The 14,388-nt window shown below is 40.5% G+C and overlaps 2 protein-coding genes across 3 annotated transcripts in view; both read left to right on the top strand.

Annotated features, from left to right (window-relative positions):
- The window catches only part of Dtx4 (deltex E3 ubiquitin ligase 4), an 852,074-nt gene that overhangs the window by 512,040 nt on the left and 325,646 nt on the right, over nt 1-14,388 (top strand). The gene's annotated exons all lie outside the window — the stretch shown is intronic.
- On the top strand, nt 4,964-5,896 carry LOC127689903 (olfactory receptor 4D11). The gene has a single exon (XM_052189482.1). The coding sequence runs from the start codon at nt 4,964-4,966 to the stop codon at nt 5,894-5,896; it is 933 nt and encodes a 310-aa protein (XP_052045442.1).

The raw sequence follows: 14,388 nt of genomic DNA on the forward strand, positions 1-14,388 counted from the left end.
GTCACCCGGGAGACTGAGAGACTGCTGCATCTACTGAATTTAATTCTGATTGAAACTGGGAAGGGACAGCTGGATCTGGACTCTGAGTAAAATTCAGAGAGATTTCTTGCATAGAAGGAAATTGAGCCATGTTGCCTGGAGGTTGGCTGGGGCCAAAGGAAGAAGTCAGCAGGAAGTTCTGTACTATTGACCTTCAGGGAGCGCAATCATTGCCAGCAATTAGGGTAAAGGGCCTTTTAATCCTCAGGAGGAAAAGACAGGCAGATCTCTATGAGTTCCAGGACATATACAGGGCCACTGCTTAAACCTTTAGATCCTAAGACCACCAAACAATCACAATACCTGCTAAATAAAGTCATGTTTGTCACTGTGCAGCCATCTTCCTCTCATGTTGAGTCACTACACTGTTCCAGCCTCCTTCAACCTCTTCCCCACATGACAAAAAGTGCTGAGATATAAAGTGGAAAAGGCCTTCTCCCAAACTTTATGTCCCTAACCAAACCCATTTTTCTATTGGAGTTAGGACACGAGGAACTCACACTTTTACATACTACAGAACATGTGTATTCCAAAACATCTGTTGCTGAGTAACATCTTAATTACTCCCACTGAAACGTCCTCACCATCAACAGAACTTTTCCACAGTCAAATCCACTACAATCCCTCTGATAGTTCTCATATGTGTTCTGGGACTTAGAAGTCAGTGAATATGATGGAACACAGTCAATCCATGTAGAAGCACCAAAAAAAAAATATGTCATTCTTAGAATATGCCCTTTAGCACAGCAATAAAAGGAGAGGCCACCAAAAGAGACCCTTCTGAAGCCAACAGTTTCCAAGGTCCAAGAGAACATCATTTAAGATGTCAGAGTTCTTGAAAAACAATTGAAGATCTTAGGTAAGTAATGGAATTCTACAGCTTTGCAAGCCTGTGTTATCTTGTGTGTATGAACATGGGAAAGAAGGTTAAAGAAGATAGGTTAAAATCTAAATGTAATCATCCAAGCAATGTGTGTATTCAAGATCCAACACTTCAGCAAGAATGTTCTGTAGCAAATAACATGATTACAAATATTTATGGAGAGGTCTTTATGAGATGAGCCGTGAGAAAAGGGGATCAGCTTGGAACTTGGGAAACGGTATTCTTTGTTACAAGAAACTACTTGAGCTGTATTGAGATTTTTCTCAAACAAAAAAAAATCTTTGTCTGTGTAGGTCGCTCTCCTCTCACTGAAATTCTTATACTTATTTTTAACACAAAAAGAAAAATAATATATTTCAAACCTTCAGAAGACTTGAAAGACTAATACAAGGAGCCAGCGAGTTGACTCAGCAAGTAAAGGTGCTTCCTGTCCAACACTGATGAGTTCAAGCCCCAGAACCTTTGTAAAAGCAGAGGAAGAGAAGTAACTCTGCAGTTATCCCCAGGCCTCCATATGCTGTGGTGTGCGCGCACATACACACACACAAATTAAAATAAGTAAATAAATAAATAGTTAAAAATAAATTTTAAAAGACTATTAAAAGTAGCACCCACAACCCTTAGATTTGTAAAAAGAAAAATTGTTATAGCAATGATTTTCTTCTGGTTTTTTTTTTAATACCATTGTGATCAAACCATTTCTTCCCAAACAAAACTCTGGTTCACAAGAAGCTTTCAGCATCTAGATTGACCCCTTGCCCATCCCATCCTCCTAGACCCAATATAGTCACCACCACCTCTGTGCATCTATCCTGACCCCATTAGTGAAAAGGCTTCTCTCACACTTAGTGTCTTATCTATTTTGAGATGGCCCCTTCACTCCCAAATAACTGTTAGAGTTTTGTTATTTCCCACTATGTATAGATTGTATCCCTTTTCTCAAATAACCTAGAACTCTGCCAAGGCACAATCAATATATTCCAAATAATTAAGTGGATTAAAAATCACAGACTAGAGCAGAAGTTGGGGGAGGTTTTAAAAATACGTGTTTCTGAACACAAAATTTAACTCCTTAATCTGAGCTATGTTCTGTCTTCTTACCTCCCACAGAGCATGATGGTCTGTGTAGATGGGGATCAGAATTGAAGGTTTTGATGGCTAAGTTGATCTTTTTAACATCTCTGTAACTATACAGAGTTGATATTTTCTAGTGACCATCGCTATGAATCCAAGCATTCACCAGCTCAGTTACCATTTAGCTAATCTAAATTAATCAATGGAGCTTCTACTAGGTAAGCAGCCTGTATGTGATGGCCTCTACATACTACTGTAATCTCCCCGGCTTTCCCTTCACCATGATCTCCATGCTACAGAAATGGAGACCACACACCTTCCCTATTCTCACAAAGGCAACACAAGGTATTAAGCCTTAGTGGCTCTTACTCTAGAGGCTTTGCTGAACAGCTTCTGGTCTACTTGGATGCTGGCAGCCAAGAAGCCAGACAAAGCATGTGTCCTTTTCACATACAATGCCCACCACATTCTGTAACATTCATTATCCTAACTTACTAAAGAGTGTGTGTTCTGATGAACTTGTTTTAGGATTTGTATCCTGAGAAATACACAGATCCTCTAGCATGCTGGTGTGTTTGAAGACGCTCTATGTGTGTGGCTGGTTAGTACAGAGACTTATCTTAATAGGTACATAATCACATTTCCTATTCCATAGGAATGCTTTAAATACTGATGTCTTACATGAGTTAATTCATTTAGCCCTCATGAAAATGATACACAGAGGGTGTCATTGTTGGCAAGTGACAAGTACAGAGACTGAGGACAGATGGGTAAAGTAACTTGGTTGTGTTAGAACAATAAGTGCCCCGCTTTGGCCAGTTCGTTGGGAGAGAGGGAGTGCCATCTCTCCATTAGGACACTTTGAGTTATTTATTTATTTATTTATTTATTTATTTATGTCCTCTGAATTAAATTGCTTTAGAGAAGATATATAAAGAAGAAAAAACTTGAAAGGAAAGTGAATTATGTGGAAAGAAAAATCTTCACTAGAACTGAAAAACACTCCCAAAATACAAGGGGAAAGGTAACCTTGCCTTTCCTTTTCTCTCTCTTTTTATTTATTTATTTTCCCTTAGAATAAGAGGAACGTGGAGATAAATTCAGGAAAAAGAAATTAAGGACCATTATAAGATTTCTTCAAATAAAAAGGAAAGGAACTAAAAAAAAAAAAACCCAATTATATGGTAAGCACATATTTTATATTTCAAGAAACAACTCAACTGTTCTCAAAAGGAGTTTTCCCATTTCACATCCCCACCACTGTTCCAGCCCACTCTTGGTATGTTAGTTTTACAAACATTAATTACACTAATAGATGTGCATTGATTTTTATTTGTGCCATGACTTCACTCACACTGTAGTTTTGCCTTATTATTTTTTTAGACAGAGTCTTACTATGTAGCCCTATGTAGACTGAAACATCCTATGTAAACCAAACTGTCCTCAATCCTGATGAGATCTACCTGCCTCTTCCTCTCTGCCTCTGCCTCTGCCTCTGCCTCTCTCTCTCTCTCTCTCTCTCTCTCTCTGCCTCTCTCTCTGCCTCTCTCTCTCTCTCTCTCTCTCTCTCTCTCTCTCTCTCTCTCTCTCTCTCTCTCTCTCTCTGCCTCTCTCTCTGCTTCTCTGCCTCTCTCTCTGCCTCTCTCCCTCTCTCCCTCTCTCCTTCTCTCCTTCTCTCCCTCTCTGCCTCTCCCTCTCCTCTGCTTCCTGGGTGCTGGAATTAAAGGCATGCACCACTCCACTCTCCTCATCTTAAATGTGGTTGGTTGTTTTCTACTTATGAATTTTAAGAGTTACAGACATTCCATTCCTAGCTACTTCCCTGAGAAAATTGGAAATATATTTAACTAAGGCCACAAAGCTCATAACATCTATATAGGTTAACAATTTTTAAAAAATACAAATAAAAAAAAACAAAAAGCACTGTTCAAAAATCATAGGTGAGTTTCATGAGTGAAAGAAGCCAGAAAAAAATGATACAAATAATGGGTTCAATTTACAGAAAATTCTAGACAGTGCAGGCTACTGTATAACAACAGAGGACATGCTTGAAGTAGAAGAAATAGAGACTGGTTATAGATAGGTCCACTGTCGTAACTGTAGTGATCATGACATGGCAATATACATAGATCAAAACTTACCAAGATGTACAACTCAGTTATGTGCAGGCCACTGTGCAGCAATGGCAAAGCAAGGAAAGAATTGATTACAAGAAAGCAGCTAAAGTAGAGAACTAAAAGATTACTCAGAATAACACCCTTTTTCCATAACTGAGGGGTTAATCCACCACCTAAGCTAATTGTTGAGGAAAGGGGTAAATAATGAATTGCTCCTAAGGAAGATGATAATAAAGGAGAATGATGACCTTAAATTTTTCTAATTTATCATGGAATGAAATTCATGATTAATTCCTGTAGAATTTAATTCAAAGGGCATTGTTCAGTGAGTAGAGGTTCTTAGAATTATTGAATTGGAGTATTCAATATAGAAAAAAATCCTCATTGAAATGTAAAATGTTTCTTGAAAAACCAAAATAAAAAAGAAATATAAAATGCCCCAGTTATACAAAATAGTCACTGCTTTATTAAACATGCACACAGATACACAAATCTACTCTATATCTCTCACACTACCAATATCTGAATACTTGTTATCTATCTGTTTTCCTTGAACACTTACAGTTTCTATAATTAGAACATTGCTTTTATACATTCTAAAAATGTTCATGATTTACAAACTCAAATGATTAAATGCATGCTTGTCTAATAAAATGTTATTTGGGACATATTATGGTGAAAAATATAATAACTTTGACATAGCAAGCCATGAGGCAATCAATAGCGCCTGTGTGCTTTCAATTCTGATGCTTGCCTCCAAGAATCTGAGCTTACTAAGGAAAAGTTAACACTTGCTAAAATAATACTGTTAATTTTCCCAAGATGTACAAGAAATAAAAATCGTGATTCAATGGAGTTGAGAAATGACACCAGAGTAAAAGAATTTATATTTTTGGGTCTAACTCAGTCCCAGCACCTGAGTCTGGTCTTATTTCTTGTTTTGTGTTTTGTGTACGTGACAACTCTGCTCGGGAATCTGCTCATCATGATCATCGTGACCTTTGAGTCCCGTCTGCACACGCCCATGTACTTCCTGCTCCGAAACCTTGCCATTCTAGACATCTGCTTCTCCTCCATCACAGCCCCAAAGGTCTTGGTGGACCTTCTGGAAAAGAAGAAGACCATTTCCTACGCAAAATGCATGACACAGATGTTTTTCTTTCATCTGCTTGGTGGGGCAGACATTTTCTCTCTCTCTGTGATGGCATTCGATCGGTACATGGCCATCTCAAAGCCCCTGCACTATGTGACCATCATGAGTAGTAGGCGGTGCACAGCCCTCATCGCGGCCTCCTGGGTGGGCGGCTTTGTCCACTCCATCGTGCAGATCTCCCTCTTGCTCCCACTCCCCTTCTGTGGACCCAATGTTCTTGATACTTTCTACTGCGATGTCCCACAGGTCCTCAAGCTCGCCTGCACAGACACTTTTGTTCTTGAGCTCCTGATGATCTCAAACAATGGACTAGTCACAACCCTATGGTTTATCTTCCTTCTGGTGTCCTACATGGTCATCTTGATGATGTTGAGGTCTCAGGCAGGAGAAGACAGGAGAAAAGCCATCTCCACCTGCACCTCCCACATCACTGTGGTCACCCTGCATTTTGTGCCCTGCATCTATGTCTATGCCAGGCCCTTCACTGCCCTCCCCACAGATAAAGCCATCTCTGTCACCTTCACAGTCATCTCCCCTCTGTTGAACCCCTTAATCTACACTCTGAGGAACCAGGAAATGAAGTCAGCCATAAGGAGACTAAAGAGAAAACTCACTCCTCTTGAAAAGTAATACAAAAAGAAACTAACTCCCAACTCTTGTTACCATTATATTTCATTATCTTGTTTTCATTGTTTTCTGTATATTTATAAATTCACATATTATCAATTAACCAACTACAATTTCTAGGAAACCATTTGCTTTTCTATTTATATTAGTGGTAATTAATAACCCAATTTCTATATGGCACAAGTAAATAATCTTACAGTATTGGACTGATATTATTTAGTTGGTTGGGGTTTTTTTTGTTTTGGTTTGGTTTGTTTGTTTGTTTGTTTGTTTGTTTTTGGTTTTTTGGATTTGATTTCTCTGTGTAGCCCTGGCTGTCCTGGAACTCACTCTGTAGACCAGGCTGGCCTCGAACTCAGAAATCCGCCTGCCTCTGCCTCCCAGAGTGCTGGGATTACAGGCATGCGCCACCACCACCCGGCAGTTGGTTGGTTTTAAAACAAGGTCTCACCATGTATCCCTGGCTAGCCTTGAACTCACAGAGACTCACATATTTCAGCCTCCCAAATGCTGGGATTGAAGGCATAAGCCACCAGGCTTGACCTGTTTTGTTCTCATTTTAAGAATAATTTGTTTTATTATTATGTGTATGGACAGTTTGTCAGGACGTGTGTGTACCATGTGGATGCCTGAAGCCTGTGGAGGCTAGCAGAGGGCACTGGATCCCCTAGAACTAGAGTTACAGATGGCTGTGAGCTGGATTTGAACTATAGAGCTCCTCTGCCTCTGCCTCTCCTCTGCCTCTGCCTCTGCCTCTGCCTCTGCCTCTGCCTCTGCCTCTGCCTCTGCCTCTGCCTCTGCCTCTGCCTCTGCCTCTGCCTCTGCCTCCCAAGTGCTAGGATTAAATCAATATGCCATCATATCTGAGCCCTAGGGTTTTCTTTATGAAATTGCCTAAGAAAAGTACACACCAGGACTGGAGAGATGGCTCCGTGATTAAGAGCACTGGCTGCTCTTCCAGAAGTCCTTAGTTCAATTCCCAGCAACCACTTGGGAATTGAACCCACAGTGAACCACATCTATATAATGTGATCTGATGCCCTCTTCTGGCATGCAAGTGTTCATGCAGGTAGAGTGCTCATAAACATAAAATTAATAAGTCTTTTTAAAAAAAGAAGAAAGTAAAGTATACACCAAGCGACCCTAACTGCCCATTTCACATTAATGTGTCCTCTATTTCCCTATCTATCTCTTGCAATTCATTCATATCATTGCCTTTATCTCTGTTAGAATCTGACAGCATAATATATCTGAGTCATTATATCTCAGACTAGAGTCCCAAGATGTCAAGGATCCTGAACTCTGCCACATGTTTATGTCTAGTGACTCCCATGAACCATGTCCAAGCACACAACACGACTTGAGCTAGTACCTAGGAAACAGTCACTTCATCTGATAGTGCCAGCATTTATTGGGATCATGTAAATTTCAAGTTGAACTGAAATTTTTTCATTTAAAAAATGTTTGTTTTCATCTGATCCATTAATATATATTTATCAAATAAAATATAATAAAATTATATTTAACATCATACACTGAAAATATGAATAATTTTATTTAATGAAGAACCTCAGAAGGGTCAAGTGAATCCACGCACATACCACTTTTTAAATGTACTTTGTTCTCTATGTTCTGTCACTCAAATATAATAATCAAAATTTCTGAGTGTCCATGAAAAAAATATACATTTATTTATAAAGTAAGTAATTTGATGAATATCAAAACCTGTCACCATGCTGCCTCCCTAGACTTTAAGTGAATTGTGAACCTCACCTAGGTTGATGAAAATAGCTGCCCAGAGACCATGCACATCTCACTTTGAAAAATAAGTTAAGTGTATGAATCTACATAATGCAGCTCTGCCACGGACAGACCCAGTCAGGTCTCCTCCCGTGGGAGAAGCAGGGTCCCGGTACTCAGGTAGGTAAGGAGTCGGTGAGTGACACACAGACACAACGCACCGAAAAGCAGTTTGAATCTGCTGCGACTTTACTTCTGTAAACATCTCAGATATACACACATGATTTTAGGAGCTACTTTTTGATTTCATGCCAGGTTACAACACGTGATGATCAGATGGGGAGTTACATATTACAACTTAACTCGAAACTAAAAAGCACAGAACAGGAAATATTTTTGGGGAACCTTTTGGTACCCAGACAGTGGTTAATCAACCCAAACTTGAGGTCACCTATTCTTAGAATTCTGCCAAGCTATAGTCTGAGCAAATTTGCTGTAGCTAGTAAATTTTATTAATATTTTATGGCCAGTCAGGCCAATTTGGAATTGTTATCCTGAGCCTTTGTGGAATTTCCCTATTTACTAAAGCCCACCAACACCCTCTAAGTAATGCTTCCTACCATTTATTACAGTTGTTGGAATTCCCAAACTATTCTCCTTAACTTCTGACACACCATCCTGGTCTTTCCCTACCAGCTGTCGAACTTTTATCCTTTCACTATCCACTATGTCTGGATTTCTCACAAACAACTCTTTCTGTTAAAACTGATTTATTACATCTCCAAATATCTCATTTTCCTTCTACTTAACTCTAGATAAAGCTTAGAAAAATGGGGGATCTTGTGTTGAACAGTTCATGAATCTTCTTTGACCCATGTCTGGTATTACCTGGTGCTGGTCATCAGGTTCATTGGCCTCAGTCTTTGTAGGCCCTGGAGTGATCACGCTATCAGGAATGTTTCCTGGAACATCCCTTGGGCCCTTGATTGATCAAGATCTGACCAGGTTGCATTACGTTAACTAATATCATAAAAATCAAGAAAGACAAGGCACAGAACCCAAATCCACAGAATTTGATCGATGCACTGCAACAGCAGGATGTCAAGGACCTCCAGGAGGCTGAGTTCCGTGGAATACACACCTCAGGTCTGAAAGCACGACTTTCGCCATTGGTGTGGCACAGCTCAGAGAACTTCACCCTCAGAGCTCTTGTTTTTGCCATTGCTACACTTTCCATTTAGTTCCATTTCCCAGCTGTTGCCAGGGAAAGTAACTTTTTTTTTTTTTTGGATTTGTTTTTTTCGAGACAGGGTTTCTCTGTGTAGCCCTGGCTGTCCTGGAACTTGCTCTATAAACCAGGCTGGCCTGTAATCCAAAGAGATCCACCTGCTTCTTCCTCCCTCCCAAGTGCAGTACTAGGATCAGAGTGTATCACCATCACCTCCTTGTTTTTGTTTTTGTTTTGTTTTGTTTTGTTTTGCTTTCGAGACAGGGTTTCTCTGTGTAGCCCTGGCTGTCCTGGAACTCACTCTGTAGACCAGACTGGCCTTGAACTCAGAAATCTGCCTGCCTCTGCCTCCCCAAGTTCTGAGATTACAGGCGTGCGCCACCACTGCCGGGAGCAAAGTGACATTTGACCAAGAGGGAGAACACAACATTTTCTTCCTGAAGCAAAGAAAATTGTCTCCCTGTGCTTCCTCCTGAGGAAAAGCCACATCCCAAAGGAGCACTGGCACATGGTGTGTGTGTGTGTGTGTGTGTGTGTGTGTGTGTGTGTGTGTGTGTGTGTGTGTAAGTGACAAAGGTAACAGGAGGAAGGGGGAGCTGCTGACATCTTAATGACTCCTAGGGGAGTTCCATCGTATTGGCCACACTGCATCCACATTGATCCCAGTAATATTCCCTTTGCTGTTTCCTATAATGGGCTGAGGCTAAGGGACTGGTCTGGGTAGCCCAGACACTGCAAAGCAAAACAGAAGAGTCAAAACATTGTGAGTCCCTAAGGTTGCTCACAAGACCCATCCTGTTTCCCAGCCCCCTGCACCTCCTATACCCCACATCCACATTGCCTCCTACCCTCGACCTCTACACCTACATCCCCCAGTCTAAAAGAAAATATGATCAGTGGTCTTGAGACAAATAGGCTTTATGTTACATGTAGAATTTCCAGCAAACAGACATCTGAGACTCCATTAAAGTATTAAAAAATACTATAAGGTCAATTTCACACTTGGCAATTAAACCAACAATGAACTTCTGAAACTATTATTTACTAATGTTGAACATTAAGAAATGTTACAAGTATATAGAATGCTCAGAACAAAGCAAGAGTCTTAAAGCAACAAAAAGAAGTCATAGCTTCTCCCTTGAAAAAGCCAGAAAGTGTAACTTACACAGCACAGAGTGAGTAGCCAGGGTGGCAGGCCTCTGCATTTCATTCTGTAGGACTTTGAGGCAGGGCTCCTAGAACTTTACCACTGAGCCAAATCCTTAGTCCAAATAAAGTGTTCTAGTGACTCACTTACTTATCCATATGATCGTGTGCCATCAACAATGAATAATGCTCCTAAAGCTTTAGGATTCAATGAAAAAGAGGGTACTTGGGCTGAAGAGATGGCTCAGTGGTTGAGAGCACTGACTGCCCTTCCAAAGGTGCTGAGTTCAACTCCCAGCAACCACATGGTAGCTCACAACCATCTGTAAAGAGATCCGTTGCCCTCTTTTGGTGTGTATGAAGACAGCGACAGTGTACTCATATAAATAAAATAAAATAAGTAACTCAATTTAATTTGGGAGAAAGGGTTTATTTGGCTAACTCTTCCATATTATTGTTCATTATTAAAGGAAGCCAGGAACCCAAACAGGGCTGGAACCTAGAGGCAGGAGCTGATGCAGAGGATATGGAAGGATGCTACTTACTGGCTTAATTTCCGTGGCTTGCTCACTCTGCTTTCTTACAGAACCCAGGACTACCAGCCCAGGGATGGCACTACCCACATGAGGCTCAGCCCTCCCACATCAATCACTAATTAGGAAAATGCCTTAGAGCTAGATCTTAAGGAGGTATTTTCTCAGTTGCAGTCCCCTCCTTTCATCTAACTCCAGTTTGGATGTCAAGTTCATGTAAGACTAGCTAGCAGAGTAGAAAGAGAATTTCAGACCAATTTCCCTTAAAAACACTGGTGCTAAAATACTCACAAACAGAATCCAAGAACACATCAAAAACATCATCTACTATGATTCACCCCGGGGATGCAGGGATGGTTCAACATACAAAAATCCAACAAGATAATCCACCATATAAACAAACTGGAAGAAAATGACATGATCACCTAGTTAGATGCTGAAAACACCTTTGACAAAATCCAACACTCCTTCCTGATAAAAATCTTGGTGAGATCAGAGATGCAAGGCACATACCTAAAAACAATAAAGGTAATATACAGCAAGCTGAAAGCCAACATAAAATTAAATGGATAGAAACTTAACACAATCCCACTAAAATCAAGGACAAGACAAGACTGCCCACTCTCTCCATATGTATTCAACTTAGTACTTGAAGTTTTAACTATAGCAATAATACAGGAAATCAAGGGGATGCAAATTGGAAAGGAAGAAGTCAAAATATCACTATTTGAAAGACTTGTATGACAAGAACAAGCCTTTGAAAAAAGAAAATGAAAATATCAAAAGATGGAAAGATCTCCCATGGCTTTGGATTGGTAGGATTAGCATAGCAAAAATGGCCCATTTTATCTACAAATGGCAGTCTACAGATTCAATGCAATTCCCATAAAAATTCCACTACAATTCTTTACATACCTTGATAAATGTAAATTTTTACTGGAAGAGGGAGGGATTGCATTCCGATGGGAAGAACAATGATGTCGTCCAACTGGATGTTCCAGGGCTCCCAGGGACTAAGCCATCACCCAAGGGGTACACATGGTTCCAGACAAAAGAGTGACAGAGGAATGCCTTGTCCGACATCAGTAGGAGGAGAGGTCCTTAGTCCTGTGAAGGCTCAATAGAGGCCCCAGTGTGGGGAAATCAAGTGGGGGGTCATAGGGGTAAGTTGGGTGGAGGAGCATATTCTTGGAGGCAGGGGGCTGGGAGGATGAATTGGGGGTTTTGGGGGAGGAGGGAAACTGGGAAGGGGTATAACCTTTGAAATGTAAATGAAGAATAAATTCAATAAAAAAATTTAAAAATGTAAATTTTTAAAAAGTAAAATATTACCCGTGAGGACATCGGTTCAGGGGCAAAGTTCCTAAACAGAACACCAATAGCTTATGCTCTAAGATCAAGAATTGACAAATGGAACCTCATAAAATTACAAAGTTTCGGTAAGGCAAAGGACACCATCAAAAGGAAAAATTGGCAGCCAACAAATTGGGAAAAGATCTTCGCCAACCCTACATCAGAAAGAGGGCTAATATCCAATATATACAAAGAACTCAAGAAGTTAGACCCCAGAAAATCAAGTAACCTTATTAAAAAATGGGGTACAGAGCTAAATAAAGAATTTTTACCTGAAGAACTTCGGATGGCTGAGAAGCATCTTAAAAAATGCTCAACTTCATTAGTCATTAGGGAAATGCAAATCAAAACAACCCTGAGATTTCACCTTACACTAGTCAGAATGGCTAAGATTAAAAATTCAGGAGACAGCAGGTGTTGGCGAGGATATGGAGAAAGAGGAACACTCCTCCACTGCTGGTAGGGTTGCAAATTGGTACAACCACTCTGAAAATCAGTCTGGCAGTTCCTCAGAAAACTGGGCACGTCACTTCTGGAGGATCCTGCTATATCACTCCTAGGCATATACCCAAAGGATTCCCCAGCAGGTAATAAGGATACGTGCTCCACTATGTTCATAGCAGCTCTATTTATAATAGCCAGAAGTTAGAAAAAACCTAGGTATCCCTCAACGGAAGAATGGATGCAAAAAATGTGGTATATATACACAATGGAGTACTATTCAGCCATTACAAATAAATTCATGAAATTCTTAGACAAATGGATGGAGCTGGAGAACATCATACTAAGTGAGGTAACCCAGTCTCAAAAGATCATTCGTGGTATGCACTCACTAATAAGTGGATATTAGCCTAGAAAATTGGAATACCCAAAACATAATCCACACATCAAATGATGTACAAGGAGAACGGACGCATGGTTCCTGGTTCTGGAAAGACTCAGTGTAGCAGTATAGGGCAAAACCAGAACAGGGAAGTTGGAAGGGTTGGATGGGAAAACAGGGGGAGGGAAGGGGTCTTATGTGACTTTCAGGGAGTGGGGGGCCAGAAAAGGGGAAATCATTTGAAATGTGATTAAAAAATAAATAAATAAGTAAAATATTTTCAAAATTGAAAAACAGAAAAGCCTCAACATTGAGGACATTTTAAAACCTGAACCCACTGTAGACAATGAGACACACTTTGTTCAGTGGGACATTGAGGTAGCAGGGAGCTCTTGGTTTGCAGGTCCATGCCCATAACGTTTGCTGGGATTGTTTCCAAGAAATGCTCTGCCATGGGCCACAGGGTGGTTTTTAATTTCAAGAGCCCAAGTTTTTGAAAAGTCAGGGCATTATAGTTCTGTAACCATTCTTGTTCTAGTTAGGTTTGCTACTCCTGCAATGAAACACCATGACCAAAAGTAACTTAGAGAGAAAAGCATTTATGTGTTTGGCTTACGTTTCCACAGCATGTTCATTATTGAGGGAAGCTGGGACAGAACTCAACAGAGCAGGAACTGTGAGGCAGAGGCTATGAAGAAGTGTTGCTTACTGGCTTGCTCCTCTTGTCTTGTTCAGCCTGCTTTCTTATAGAACTGCCAGGCTGGGAATAGCACCACCTACCATGGTCTTCATTCCTCTATCAATCGCCATCTCCTACAGGCTTGCTGAGAGGTGATCCTACGGAGGCACTTTCTCAATTGAGAATTTCTTCTCTCTGATGACTCTAGCTTGTGTCACGTTGAAATAACACTAACTACCACTGTCCCTTTGCCCCTTTCTGGTTTTTTGTTTTACAATGTAGGTGGATCTCTTTGTTCAAGGTCAACCTGGTCTACAGAATGAGTTCCAGGACAACCATAGAGAAAGACAAAGAACTAAGGCAAGAGAGAGACAAGAAGATGTGAGTTTTCCATGTGAGTGAATAAGTAAGAGAGTACTTCTTGGAAAAGTGTGATCTTTTAGGGGTTTCCCCCCAAAGACTAGAAGAACAAAGTGAAATAAAATCAGAGAAATTAAAACTAGATTCGGAAGAAAAAAATCTATGTGTGTATAGTGAGGTTGGCCACATTAAAGAGAGAGAGAGAGAGAGAGAGAGAGAGAGAGAGAGAGAGAGAGAGAGAGAGAGAGAGATTGAGAAGCTAAAAACCGAAAGGTGACTCTGACGGCAGCTGGTGAATACTATAGTTATACAACAGGAAAAGTAACTGCTCTCAAAGTGAATGATCCATTACATTCTGATTTATGTCAAGTTTGTTAATGGAGGCAGGATCACATGTGTGTACAGGTACTACAAATGCATCTTGCATACAATATAGAGGACAGAGGTTAACATCTGTCTTCCTTGACTGATCACCACTTTATTCTCTGAGACAGGATGTCTCTGAACTCAGAGTGTTCTAATTAGACAGGTATAGCTAAGCATCTTGGCCCAAGGATTCCCCATCTGGGCTTCCAGGTAGCTGTGATAACAGGAAGTCTATACCATATCTTCCCAGCTTCTTACTAGAATCCA

Source organism: Apodemus sylvaticus, chromosome 1 (genome assembly GCF_947179515.1).
Source record: "Apodemus sylvaticus chromosome 1, mApoSyl1.1, whole genome shotgun sequence".
Taxonomy (NCBI): domain Eukaryota; kingdom Metazoa; phylum Chordata; class Mammalia; order Rodentia; family Muridae; genus Apodemus; species Apodemus sylvaticus.